Source organism: Mytilus trossulus, chromosome 11 (genome assembly GCF_036588685.1).
Source record: "Mytilus trossulus isolate FHL-02 chromosome 11, PNRI_Mtr1.1.1.hap1, whole genome shotgun sequence".
NCBI classification, from domain to species: domain Eukaryota; kingdom Metazoa; phylum Mollusca; class Bivalvia; order Mytilida; family Mytilidae; genus Mytilus; species Mytilus trossulus.
This window is the reverse complement of record NC_086383.1, coordinates 35,758,413-35,773,650: the sequence shown is the minus strand read 5'-3', so window position 1 is coordinate 35,773,650 and position 15,238 is coordinate 35,758,413. Positions and strand designations below refer to the sequence as shown.

Sequence of the window (15,238 nt, the reverse complement as noted above, 5' to 3'; positions counted from 1 at the left end):
AACAGCAAGCTATAAAGGGTCCCAAAATGAAACAATTCAAACAGGAAAACCACCGGTCTAATCTATAAAAAAAACCGAGGAACGAGAAACACTTATGAACCACACCAACAAACGATGACCACTGAACAACAGTCTCCGGACTTAGGATAGAGGAATAAAAACGCAGCGGGTTTAATCGTTGTAACAGGCGCCAACCTTTACCCCAACCCGGGACAGTAGTGTTACATTACAACATAAAAAGACACACTATGAAATATCAATTAAAATGTCTTAACTCAATCAAAAAGAGATTTAAACAAAAACAAGTAAACAAACAACGAACAAGTTTGATCTATGACACAATATAAATATAATATTAATGAAAAAGAGATGTGGGAACCGTGTCAAAAAGACAACTCCAACCTTGGACAAAATGGCATTGAACAACGTACACAGGAAAATAATTTTGTTGTTAGGAGAACGGATTACAATTTTTACAAAAATAATTTGTTGTTCACAGTACGAGTACAGAAGTGAAAAATTATCGTCATACTAAATATTTTTCAAACGTGGTACATATTAAGAATAGTTAGACGAGTTATAACAAAAAATAACTAAACATTGAATTACAGAAATGCATTACAAATTGTGTCATCAGGTCAAATTAACACGAACGTACGATTTGAGAGTACTTGCAATTACTGAAAGCTAGTTAAAAGCCAAAAACAATTAATAATTAAAAAATCATGCATCAGGGACAAGAATCAATCAAAAAACATCCTAGGGATTTAATCCTGTAACGCCATGGACAGTCAAGAACGATATGACTTGTGCAATTGTTCATCTATTTGCTGGTCCTTCGGTCGGTCGTTATTTGGTCTGTCCATCAGGTCGTCCATTCGTCAGTCCGTATCAGGCGAAAATCTATCTTTACTGTAAAACATGTACATAAAACTATCAAGGTGTGATATCATTGCCAATGAGAAAAATTATGCACCAGAGTTTAGTGTAGTAAATGTAAGCAGTTAAAGGCCACTGTACGACCTTCCTCACAAAAAGTGAAAATGTCTCATGACACTTTTTTGAGCAAAGAAACCGGTTCCGGAGGAGATCTTTAAAATAAATCAAGACGGACAATGGACGTAAAGCAAATGATTAGAAAATTTCACACAAACCACTTTGTCGGCTGACATAATAGAAATTAATAAAAATAAACCTACACGTACTTTGTTGTATGTAGTAAAACAGAAGTCACAACTGTTTCGGAGAATTTCGAAATTATAAGATTAAAAACAATAACTTTCACTGAAGTAAGGATGAAAGACCCTCTCTAATCATAAAATAGAATACAAGAATGATAAATGCGACATTATGCAAATTTCAGAGAATTTAATCAATATACCAGTGTTACACACAGTTATATGCAAATCAATACTTATATTATAGCCCTTGAGAAATAGCATAGCAAAGTACTAATTTGAATGCCATTATCCAATCGAATTTGAAATAAATGACACCACACAGATATGACTGTTTTTTCTTGGTTTACTTTTATATATTGTACATCTTTTTGGTTGAAAACACAATTTTACGAAACAAGGGATGATTTTTGCTTTCGCATTTCAAACTTTCCATTTCTATGTAGAAACATTCGAGCAGCGAATGTTTATGCTGTATAGATCTTCAAGATGATACAATTTACAGGTACTAATGCTTTTGTCACCTTTTATCATCAATTACTCATTTTGAAGATTGTATCCTTAATACGATCATTCTATGTAATTCAGTACTTGTATTCATAATTTGCATCAATCTATGAAATCCGCATCTCCCGATGATTCATTGGTATGACATTACAAATGTTTTTATTAAAAATGTGTGCTTATTACATTATACCAACTAGTTACAATATGTATTCAAAGTAAGTGGTTAATACAATGTATGGCGTTAAGATATTTCAGTTCATTTCAATTAGTCATGACTTCAAACAGATAAAGCTTATTAGTACACAGGCGGCTTGGGAATGGATCCCTTTTTTGTGTTTATGTTTTAAAAATTCTTTGTAATTTCTAGCTAGTTGAGTGATTGAACATACAAACCATCTACCAGAAAAGAAAAAAAAAAAAAAAAAAAACAAAAAGGTATGTATTCTTGGAGTTGATAAATTATCTGATTTATTGGAAAATTTGAAAAAAGGGGGATGATCCATTCCCAATGCGACTGTTTATTAGTACATGACATTATCAACACAATATATTACATTACCTGCGATAATTCTTCAGAAAAGTATGCATTATATATGAATATTTAAAAAGTGTTTGTTCGTTAGCACATAAGTCCTCCGATAATCATGTGAATATATTGATAAACAAGATTTAGCCAAAATTTCACAAATCATTGACATTTTCAGCGCTAAGTAGATGAACTAATTTCAACAAAGATGGACGTCTTTAATAAAATGTTTTAATATACTGCCTCATTTTACGCTTGTAGGAGCAAAGTCATTTTTCTAACCAATTTTCTTTACAAATATTATTCATTGACAAGTAATTAGCTCTTAAATGTGCAATAATAATATTATTACTGTTTTAAATCATCTTTATCATTACAATTAATCTTTTGTCCGTCTTCTAAAATGCTAAACAGAAGGAATAGATTATTTATCAAACTGAATATGAATATAACGCTAAATATAATCAAATAAGAAGTTCAGAATGAAATATGAACAATATACTTAGAATATTAAATGTGATTACGTGGGTCTTTTTGTCTTGATCAATTGACGTATTTGAAACTTATAGACAACTGGATTTCCTGTGAATAATAATTGTTTTAAGTATCTCGATTAACAGTGGAAAAGTTTCAGATTGATCTTTGATATAGATATATACATTAATTCGGCATTAATAGTATTCCCATTGTCGTGCAAAAGACACTTCTTTAACATGTTTATAGAAAATCATTCTTAAGGTTTGTTAAAAAAAAGTTTAAAGTCAAAATGACAAACGTCAACAGCAGGTCTAAATAAAAACAGAATATGATCAAATATATCTGCAACCTCAGTTTTCAAACAATTCCATAATTCATAAAATGAAAAATTACAGTTAAATCCTGCCAGTACCAAAGCGTTATATTAAAGGCAATGACAATCAAAATAAAGGGGAACACAATAACACAATGGTATCAAATTAATTCATGGATCAGTTATACTTCTTATCAAAGCATGTGTCCAGAAAACATGGAGTAATCGCCACCATAAACCGATCCGGAATCTCGTGGATGTTGTAGATATATCGTGTCACCTTTCTGTAGTTCCAGTATTACTTGGAGTGTTCCAGCAACGCCATGTGTCTTTGCACAATGACCCCGAGCTATAAAATGTCCATTCTTCATTAAGTTTATTTCAAGCCACATGTCACCATTTGAAATGAAATTTGCAGAAAACTCATATACACCCGTCTGTGGTGAATTGAAAATGCCAGTGTTGACGTCATAACAATTTCCAACGTTGGTAACTACGTTTGAAAATTTTAGCACGTCATTTCTTCCAAGGTTTTGAGTTGCCTTTAATGTTGCAAAGAAAGCTGGCTTCACTTCTGAAAGTGAAAAAGACACAACGTTGTATATCATAGCTTTACGTGTGTTAGCATTTTGATAGTCCTTCTTGTTCTTTATTGATATAAATTTGTATAATTACCAAAACTTTACCAGCACGGTCATTATTGAAGCTCTCAAATTTTGCTATACATATACTATAAATAGTTGTCGTGTATTCATAAATGATGAATCGAATGGGTACTAGCCTAAGATCACAATTAATTACCCCTATTTTCTTGATTTCTTCTTTTTTGTTTTATTAATTTCTACGTTTTTATTGGCTGTATATGAAAGAAGTGATTTATAATAAACTTGTGTAGGCTTTATTTAAACTGTTCAGTGGTTAGGCCTGGTGCAAAACGGTAATATTGTTTGCCTTGTCTATACCAGTAAGGATGTGTAATTAGTCAACTGGGTCAGTGTCCTTTTTATACGCCCGTCAACATTTTATCTGGACGTATAATGGTATACAAATGTCCGGCGTCCGTCCGTCTGTCTGTCCAGCGTGCACATGTCACACCGTAACTTGAGAACAACTTATAAAAATTTCATGAAACTTAACATAGTTGTTTCTTATGACGATCAAACGATCTGTATACTTTTTGGTGAAAGTCAGATTAAAACTTTTTGAGGTACGGCACTTTGTAACTAAAACAGGAGTGTTTTTTTCACATGTCGCGCCGTATCTCAAAAAAGATTTATGAATATTGCTTAAAACTTCACACACTTCTTCGTTATATTTATCTTAAGATCTGTATACTTTTTGGTGATGATTCGAAATTTTATTTTAGAGTTATTGAGTTTAAAAAAAAGGGGAGGGGGTTCACATGTTCCACCGTATCTCAGAAACAATTTATGAATATTGCATAAAACTTCACACACTTGTTAGTTATATTGATCTGAAGATATGTATATTTTGTCGTGATGATTCCTTATTTTAATTTAGAGTTATTGATTTTTTTGTAAAACAAAGAGGGGGGGTCACATTTTTTCGTGATGATTCTTTTTTTATTTTTGAGTTATTGAATTTTTATTGAGCTTTTCGGTAAAAAGCATATAAAATATGTTTTGAGCAATTTTTTTTCTGTCTCTTATACAAACTTCCTATTGAGCAGGAATAAGGAATGAGTCAGGATATACTTCATGTACAACCCCGGGGGCCGTGTTATTTTTAAGTGTTTTTTCACAAGACGACGGGCGTATCTTGCGCTCGTGGCGCAGCTGTTTATTCTAAATTTCGGATCTATTTTGGGACTTGTACTTAACATTGCACGTCCCATACAATTGGCAGAAACCAGTAATGGGATATTCAAAATGTGACAAAACGTAATTTATAACAAATAGAGGATATTTATTTGTCTAAAGCCTTCAAAATGGTAGAATCGAGCTTATCGAAATCAATAAAACAACGTTCGACGAACAGCATGTTTACTAGACTAAAACACAATGATTAAACGGATCAAAATCAATACATCAAATAAAAATCAAAACAAATAAGGATATAAATTCCGGTTATGACCGATACTGTCACAATATATCTTCTGATATTCTTACATGATCATGTCATAATTCTAAAATTTTATCCCAAAACCAATTTGAAAATCAGCTTCGTTCCTGGTCATTTACAATTTTGGGAGATGATTATTTGGTCAATAAATGAACAATACTAGTGTATTTACTTGACATAATAATGGTATAAGAATACGGCTTTGTAACGGTGAAATTGTGAGATTGTGACTGTTTTGCTGTATGTGAATTCGTATTACTATAAGACGTGTTTCTGTACTTGTTTATCCCAAATTCATGTATTTAGTTTATATGTTTAATGTTATATTTGTAATTCTCATCTTCTCATTTTGTCAAATGTGTTGACGTCTTTTTATTATATTTAGGGGTTACGGATAGAAAAATTAATCACCGCCTTTATTAATTATATTTAATTTTGTACGATTAATTACGTTTGAAGTTGGATTCATAACTAACTGGACATATATATATTACAGTTAATTGCTATTAATAAGTATTGCAATATGCATTTTGTTTAAATGAATTATCAGTATTTAGTTTTAATATAATCTTAAAGCAATCCTAATTCTAGCTCACTTTTAAATTATAGTTTTTCATAGTTATCAAAAGTACCAGGATTCATGTGTGACGTCATGCTGTTTCTAAATTTCATAAATTCAAATGTAGCATAACGTTTGCCTTTTCGCCATCGTATGTGACGTCATTTTTTTAATTGCGTCAACGCCTTGACTGATTCTGGTGTGTCTATGCTGTATTGAACTTGGCATCATGTATTCGGGTTTAATTTTCTGTAATAAGTTAATACTTTAGTTTCATTATGAATATATCTTTCACATTCATTTGTTAAAATTTACTGTTTGCAATAGCATGAATCGTTCTATATAATAGGGTTCTTATCCCGGGCATAATACAATGCCGTATTTAGTAAAACCTTTCAACTTTTGATCTTCAGTGCTGTACAACTTTGTACTTTTTTCACTTTCGATCTTGTATATCTGGGCGTTATGTGTTCGGGTTTAGTTTTCTGTAATTAGTTTTTACTTCAGTTTCATTATGTATATCTCTTTCATATTCATTTGTTAAAATTTACTGTTTGCAATAGTATGAATGTTCTTATCCTGGGCATACAAACAATGCCGTATTTGGCAAAACCTTTTCAACTTTTGATCTTCAGTGCTGTACAATTTTGTATTTTTTTCGTCACTGGTGAGTCTCGTGTGGACTAGACGCGTTTTTGGCGTATTGAATTTTAAACCTGATGATTTTTGTTATCTATTGATCATGCTTTTCTTTGTCTAATATGTTCTGCTTTTTATTTGTATTGTAGTCCTGTAATTTTTTGTTTTCATTTTAATGTTATATTTAACTGTGCCATTAAAGTGCGAGGTTTGGCATGCCTTAAAACCAGGTTTAACCCACCACTTTTATTTCCCTTTAAAAGTGTCCTGTACCAAGTCAGGAAGATGGCCATTGTTATAATATTGTTCGTTTCTGTGTGTGTGTTGCATTTTAACGTTGAGTCGTTTCTGTTTTCTCTTATTTTTGAGATAAGACGTGGCACGGTACTTGTCTATCCCATATTCATGTATTTGGTTTTGATGTTATATTTGTTATTCTCGTGGTGTATTGTCTGTTGCTTGGTCCGTTTCTGTGTGCTGTTGCGTTTCGCTGTTGTGTCGTTGTTCTCCTCTTATATTTAATGCGTTTCCCTCGGTTTTGGTTTGTTGCCCCGATTTTGTTTTTTGTCCATGGATTTATGAGTTTTGAACAGCGGTATACTACTGTTGCCTTTAAATATGATGCATTTTCTACGTTTCATGCCGACACCTTATATTGTTATTATGTCAATCAATAATTAAACTCACCATCGGTATTATGCTTACAATTATGCACACAAGACACGCATGTTATCTACAAAGGACTCATAAGTGACGCTTGAATATAAAAAAAATAAAAGGTTATATAAAGTACGAAGTTAAAGACGACCCAAGATTCTGAAGGTTATGTCAAATAAGGATAAGGTATACAATTGAGAATGGAAATGGGGAATGTGTCAAAGAGACAACAACCCAACCATGAAAAAAACAACAACAGAAGGTCACCAATATGTAATCTCTTTCGGGGGTAGAAATCAAGAAAAAAAGTTTTCTTAACAGTTAACTTATAATTATTTCCATATTAATGATAGTTCTTGTCAACACAGCAGGACTGACTACTGGGGTGGTGAAACCATCGGATCGGAGAGGAAACATCTACCAGCAGTGGCATTGATCCAGTGATTGTAAATAACCTCATCATAGATACCAGACCCAACTTCCGAAAGGCTTTGCCAAATACAGCTATGGTAACCTATTTTTTTGGGTAGAATATCCTTAGTATTTCGAAAAATACGTTTTACACTATTCTTGACTTTATATACTGCTATCTCCAACAGTTTTATACCCCTTTTTATAGGTTAACCTTAGTAAACGCCTTTCAGTTTGCCAGAGTGAAATTGTCATATTTTAAAATTCGATGTTAAAATCATGCAACTCATGCTGTTGGAAGAACGAGTGCAGCAGATTTCAGATCAGAATATCAACAAAAAGAAATAAATATCACGAAATTAAACAACTTTATCAAGTAATAAAAAAGAAGAAAATATATTATTGTATGATTGTTGTAAGGAAAAATGTGGATAATCGTGTTTATGTCAGTGACCGCCTAGCGGAAGTGTATACATTTCATTATAAATTTCAAAAAAAAAGTGGTAGGCGTGGCCTAACGAATTGTACGATCAGTGACTTTATATCACACAAAATTAAACAGTCAACGCATTTTGCCTCTCAAATAAAACGAATGAAGTATACACCGTGGTCATAATAATATTCAGTAAGAAAGTTAGTTAATACTGGAAATTCGATGTATATCAATAGTTGGGAAAACATCTTAGATAACTTAAGGGGACTCCTGGGTATAAATAAAAAAAAAATCTAATATAGGATTTCGCTATATTTTTTTTTAAATGAACTTTATCATATACTTAGAAGAAAAATGAAATAAAAACATTGGGTCACCGTTCATTTAAGCTCACAAATCTGCCTAGGAAAAAGCATACATTTTTGTTAATGTCCTTTTTTTCTGTTGAGCTAATAGGAGAAATAGAGGTAATATCGAAATAAAAAAAAAACCTTATTACAGAAATCGCTTAAATTTTACAATTATTTAGTTTATGTACAGCTTATTTGAAAACAATAATAAAAATATAGGTCACCGATGAGTTAAAAAAGATATTTCAAATTTAATGCCAAAAAATGTCATTTTTGCACCAAAGGGAGATAATTTGGAGCTTTTTCAATGATTTAAACATTTTTAAAGGCATCTGGGACCAAACCGAATCGTTTTGTTGGGTTGATTTTTGTACCATATAATAGTAATAACTTATAATGTAATAAATAAAAATTGTAATTTAAAAATTAAAGGTTTATTTTTTTGCTGTAATTTTTGTACCCACGAGCCACCTTAACTTATTGTTATGTGTATATAACTTTGTACAAAAAAAATCAAAATTCAAACTATTTATTTAAATATCAAGACAAAAAAATAACTTTAAATTACATACGTTTCCCCTGTAAAACCTTCTCTATGATTCGTTTAATATCGTCCGTGATGCTTAATGTCACATTTTGTTTAACTTCGTCAACATAAAGTTTAACATCTTCCTCAAGCTTTAATGATTTGAAAACATCTTCAAGTTTGGTTTTAACGAGATTTGTCATTTTTGTTTCTATAGCTGTGTTGACATACTCTTTGACGTGTTCATCAGCTTTTGACAGGTCGATCATCGCTACAAGAGGTGCGTTTTGATTATCAAGCAATGGCGCTGTCATTTTGTTGTTACATGCTTTTGTTAGACATGAACCGTCGTCTCCACATACAACAGAAATGACAAATCCAGCTAGATTGAAAAGTAAAATGGCGTTCATTTTTATCGATTAAAACTTTGCTACGAGCTGTTAGTTCTAAATCCAAGTGCAAAGTGATTATAAATAATATCACATTTTCCTGAAGTGGTCGGAAATACATACATCCGAAATTTGCGTGATACGAGGTAATGTAAACACACTTCTTATGTGTAAATACTTTTTAATAATTCATATTTTACGAAAGAAATCACACCCTGATACAAAAACTGAAAACAAATGAATGAAGATTTGAATGTATATGATTTTTTTTTATTTAAGATAAAAAGATACCCAATAAGTAGATGCAGTAAAATAAATAAGACAACGTCAGATTGATTGCCATATTGCTGTTTAGAGTTGTCTCATTTGCAATCATGTGACATCTTCTTTTTTTATATAATGACTTCTGTATTTTGAGACTGTCAACAAAGTGAGAGGGTTAGCGATAAACCAGATTTAATCCATCATTTTCTACATTTGAAAATGCCTGTTCCAAGTCAGGAATTTGACTGTTCTTGTCCATTCCTTTTTGATGTGTTTTGTCGTTTGGTTTTGCCATTTGATTATTGACTTTCCGATTAGATTTTCCTCTGAGTTCAGTATTTTTTGTGATTTTACTTTTTTCAGTGCTATTAATCAACTTCACACCCTTCATCTAGGTCGAACCATATTTATATAACCTCGTTCTGATTATGCATATAGTGTTCTCGATTAACCTTTCATCGGCTGGAAAAAAACTAATCAGTACTGAATATTCATATCTTAAACGTTAGACAGATAAAATGATTCATATTTTAATCATTATGGTATCTAACCTAACTCTGAGTATGCATGGAGTTTTCTCGAATAGCTTTGTATCAACAACAAAAACTGTTTGAGTTTTATTTTGGAAAAAAGACGGCATTGACGAAAATAGCTTCCGCACTTACCGTATTCTGCCACAAAAGTATCGTCTTTATGTATATAAAATACATGTAATACACATGTAATCAGAAATATTTCTCTTTATTTGTATAAAAAAATATATCTATGATAAAAACAAATCTAGATTTTTGGGTCCCACTAAAATGCACCCGGAAGCGCCCGAGTGAGGAAAAAGCGCTGGGGTGGAAAGGGGGGGGGGGGGGGGCGCAAAAAGAGCCCGAGGAAGAAAATATATCGCCTGGGGAAAAGAAAAAGCGTCCGGGGAAAAATATATAATAGATATTTTAATGGCATGAGACAGCGATGAAATAAGTTATGCACATTGATTTTTTTTATTTAACAAGTGATTTGCAAATTCAGATTATAGACATTGGTAATAAAGCACAAAAACAAGAATAAATGTTTCAATTTAAACTATAATATTTGAATACTTTTTCGAAAGACAGATAATAATGGATCACAGCTTATGCGGAAGATTTATAAAATTTAAGACATCAAAAGACATGTTTTTCAAATTAACACGACATCAAAAGAAAAATGTAAAATAAACCTTAAATTTGACTGGTAATTATTTGTTAAATCAAAATTGAAAAAGATACACATAAAAAATCATCAAATAAAGCATAAAAGAGGGACGAAAGATACCAAAGGGACAGTCAAACTCATAAATCTAAAACAAACTGACAACGCCATGGCTAAAAATGAAAAAGACAAACAGAAAAACAATAGTACACATGACACAACATAGAAAACTAAAGAATAAACAACACGAACCCCACCAAAAACTAAGGGTGATCTCAGGTGCTCCGGAAGGGTAAGCAGATCCTGCTCCACATGTGGCACCCGTCGTGTTGCTTATGTGATAACAAATCCGATAAATAGTCTAATTCGGTAGGTCAAATTCATGAAAGGGGATTGTAGTTACGACGTAAGGAACATATCCGATATCATTTGTGAAACGGTTATTCCATAACGGTCAACCAACTGATGGCGTCCGTAAAATTTACGAATTCACCATTTGGAACTCTTGGATTAATAGCTTACTTGTGAGCAGTAACCCTCTATCAAGAAAATCATAGGAAATGCAAGCACGGGAATATCGTATCAATTGGGAGATATATACCCCGTATGCAGGTGTTGCTGGAATGTTGCTACTTAGAAATGGAAAGTTCACAATTGGAAAGCTACAGTTGGGTGCAGACCAAGCATTACATAAAGTAAACGCAAGTTAACGCCGCGTGCACATATTTCGTTAGTTAACTTCAAATTTCCCGTTTACTAGTAAACGCCCGTTTACTATAATTACGTTAACGCGGTCGAAATGGAAATTTCGAATGTCTACCCGAGTAAACGGGCGTTTACTTTGTGTCCGTTTAGTCAGTAGTAAACGGGCGTTTACTTCAGAATTCGTTAAATTTATGTTTACGTGCACTTAAAAGTAAACGGGCGTTTACTACAGATTTTAAAAGTGTATTTTTACGTGCACTTGAAAGTAAACGCGCGTTTACTTTTCGCGTTAACTGATTGGCCAAAATTTAGAAATAAACTTCAAGTTCATTTGTTCATTTATCTTATAAAAACGACCTTTAGTCTTTGTATTTTACGTATATGTGTTTTAAACCAGAACAATTAAAAAACTATTTTAATTCGAATATTAATTTTATTCAATCACACACAATCAGTTCCATTAAGTCCGTTATTTTTACTTCTTAGCAGATTTTCTATATTTTCTTTTCAAAATTTACATGTACAAATATCGATACGGAAAGAAAGGTTATCCGAGACATCGGAAACATATTTTTATATGATGGGATATAAACATCATGGTTTACGTTGTTTCATTCCCCGTTTTTAATTGTCTCTTCGAATTCCAAACTATAACTCGGTGCATTTAATACATAATTTTTAATCGAAATTCCCCTCGTTTGTCTTGGATTAACATGATTTAAGCTTCAGTTTAAAAAAATTATCAAACATAAATTGTACAGGGGTATTTATAAAGTGTAACATAAGTATGCACGTCATTTGTACCATTCCGTCAATTTAATGTTCAAATATTGCGATCCTTTGCATGGATTTATAACAGATTTACTATTCAGCTATATAGAGTGCTAATATGGTCTGTGTTAGTTGTTTCCGACAAATAATTTTATAATACGAGTCAGTCGTATGAAAACTACTGAAATTTGTTTCAATTCAATATTTTGAATCAAAAAAGGACATGGTGGATCTCTAAATTGACATGATTGATGCCAACCATTTTTTTTAGTCAAAGCTAATCAAAAATTGCTACCTTTCAGTTTTATATAATACAATCAAACATTAAATTAAAATATAACTCATTTACTATGCTGCTATAAAGATTTACATAAAAACAGTGCTAATATGGTCAGTTATTGTTGTTGGGGACAAATAATTTTATTATATGAATCAGTCTGAGGTATGAAAACTACTGAATTTTACGATTCAATATTTTGAATAAAAAAAAATCAGTGTGGCACTCTAAATTGATGCGAACCAATTTTTTTATTCATACTGTTCCAATATTGCTACCGCTTAATTTATAAAATCAATCTTTACATGAAAAAAACAACTCTTTTACTATGTCACTATATAGATTTACATAATAAAGTGCTTATATGGTCAGTTTTGGTTAATGCGGACAACTAATTTAATCATACAAGTCAGTCTGAGGTATGAAAACTACTTAAATTGGTTTACAATTCAATAATTTGTATAAAAAAAATACATGCTGGCACTCTAAATTGATGCGAACCAATTTTTTTTAATTAGTATTCAAATATTGCTACCTTTTCTAGAATACAATCAATCCTTACATGAAAATATAACTAATTTTCTATGTGACTATATAGATTTACATAATAAAATGCTAATACGGTCAGTTTTGGTTGTTGCGACACAAATAGATTTATAAAACGAGTCAGTATGAGGTATGAAAACAACTTAAATTGGTTTACGATTCAATAATTTGTATAAAAAAGTACATGCTGGCACTCTTAATTGATGGGAACCAATTTTTTGTAGTCATAATATTCAAATATTGCTACCTTTTATATTGTACAATCAATCATTACATGAAAATATAACTCATTTACCATATGGCTATATAGACTTATATAATAAAATGCTTATATGGTAAATTTTGGTTGTTGCGGACAAATAATTTTATTATATGAATCTGTCTGAGGTATGAAAACTGCTGAATTTTGTTTAACGATTCAATATTTTGAATAAAAAAAGAACCTGCTGGCACTCTGAATCGATAGGAACAAAATTGTTTAGTCATAATATTCAAATATTGCTACCTATTTTATTATACAATTAATCCTTACATGAAAATATAACTCATTTACTATGCGGCTATATAGATTTACATACAAAAATGCTTATATGGTCAGTTTTGGTTGTTGCAGACAAATAATGTTATTATATGAGTCAGTCTGAGATATGAAAACTATTGAATTTTGTTTACAATTCAATATTTTGAATACAAAAAGGACATGCTGGCACTCTAAATTGATGCAAACAAAATTTTTTAGTTATAATATTCAAATATTAGTACCTTTCTTATTATACAATCAATCCTTACATGAAAATATAACTCATTTACTATGCAGCTATATACATTTACATAATAAAATGCTTATATGGTCATTTTTTGTTGTTGCGGACAAATAATTTTATTATATGAGTCAGTCTGATATATGAAAACTATTGAATTTTGTTTACAATTCAATATTTTGAATAAAAAAAGGACATGCTGGCACTCTGAATTGATGCGAACAAAATTTTTTAGTCATAATATTCAAATATTGCTTCCTTTTTTATTATACAATCAATCTTTATATCAAAATATAACTCATTTACTCTGCGGCTATATAGATTTACATAATAAAATGCTTATATGGTCAGTTTTGGTTATTGCGGACAAATAATTTTATTATATGAGTCAGTCTGAGATATGAAAACTATTGAATTTTGTTTACAATTCAATATTTTGAATACAAAAAAGACATGCTGCACTCTAAATTGATGCAAACAAATTTTTTTAGTCATAATATTCAAGTATTAGTACCTTTCTTATTATACAATCAATCCTTACATGAAAATATAACTCATTTACTATGCGGCTATATAGATTTACATAATAAAATGCTTATATGGTCAGTTTTGGTTGTTGCGGACAAATAATTTTATTATATGAAAACTACTGAATTTTACGATTCAATATTTTGAATAAAAAAAAATCAGTGTGGCACTCTAAATTGATGCGAACCAATTTTTTTATTCATACTGTTCCAATATTGCTACCGCTTAATTTATAAAATCAATCTTTACATGAAAAAAACAACTCTTTTACTATGTCACTATATAGATTTACATAATAAAGTGCTTATATGGTCAGTTTTGGTTAATGCGGACAACTAATTTAATCATACAAGTCAGTCTGAGGTATGAAAACTACTTAAATTGGTTTACAATTCAATAATTTGTATAAAAAAAATACATGCTGGCACTCTAAATTGATGCGAACCAATTTTTTTTAATTAGTATTCAAATATTGCTACCTTTTCTAGAATACAATCAATCCTTACATGAAAATATAACTAATTTTCTATGTGACTATATAGATTTACATAATAAAATGCTAATACGGTCAGTTTTGGTTGTTGCGACACAAATAGATTTATAAAACGAGTCAGTATGAGGTATGAAAACAACTTAAATTGGTTTACGATTCAATAATTTGTATAAAAAAGTACATGCTGGCACTCTTAATTGATGGGAACCAATTTTTTGTAGTCATAATATTCAAATATTGCTACCTTTTATATTGTACAATCAATCATTACATGAAAATATAACTCATTTACCATATGGCTATATAGACTTATATAATAAAATGCTTATATGGTCAGTTTTGGTTGTTGCAGACAAATAATGTTATTATATGAGTCAGTCTGAGATATGAAAACTATTGAATTTTGTTTACAATTCAATATTTTGAATACAAAAAGGACATGCTGGCACTCTAAATTGATGCAAACAAAATTTTTTAGTTATAATATTCAAATATTAGTACCTTTCTTATTATACAATCAATCCTTACATGAAAATATAACTCATTTACTATGCAGCTATATACATTTACATAATAAAATGCTTATATGGTCATTTTTTGTTGTTGCGGACAAATAATTTTATTATATGAGTCAGTCTGATATATGAAAACTATTGAATTTTGT

At 30.8% G+C, this 15,238-nt stretch overlaps 1 protein-coding gene across 1 annotated transcript; it reads right to left on the bottom strand.

Annotated features, from left to right (window-relative positions):
- Positions 1–2,136: 2,136 nt before the first annotated feature.
- Positions 2,137–9,133, bottom strand: LOC134691032 (uncharacterized). Its single transcript, XM_063551220.1, has 2 exons — positions 8,705–9,133; positions 2,137–3,575 (listed from the first exon to the last, which is right to left on the bottom strand). Exons 1-2 carry the CDS (start codon positions 9,066–9,068, stop codon positions 3,196–3,198), a joined length of 744 nt encoding a protein of 247 aa, XP_063407290.1. The 5' UTR covers positions 9,069–9,133; the 3' UTR covers positions 2,137–3,195.
- Between the last annotated feature and the right edge of the window lie 6,105 nt (positions 9,134–15,238).

Coding starts and splice junctions, on each gene's coding strand:
- LOC134691032 (XM_063551220.1), bottom strand. CDS start 9,068: ATGAACGCCATTTTACTTTTCAATCTAGCTGGATTTGTCATTTCTGTT. Junction 3,576..8,704: donor GAAGGTTTTACAGGGGAAAC/GTATGTAATTTA, acceptor TTTCACTTTCAG/AAGTGAAGCCAGCTTTCTTT.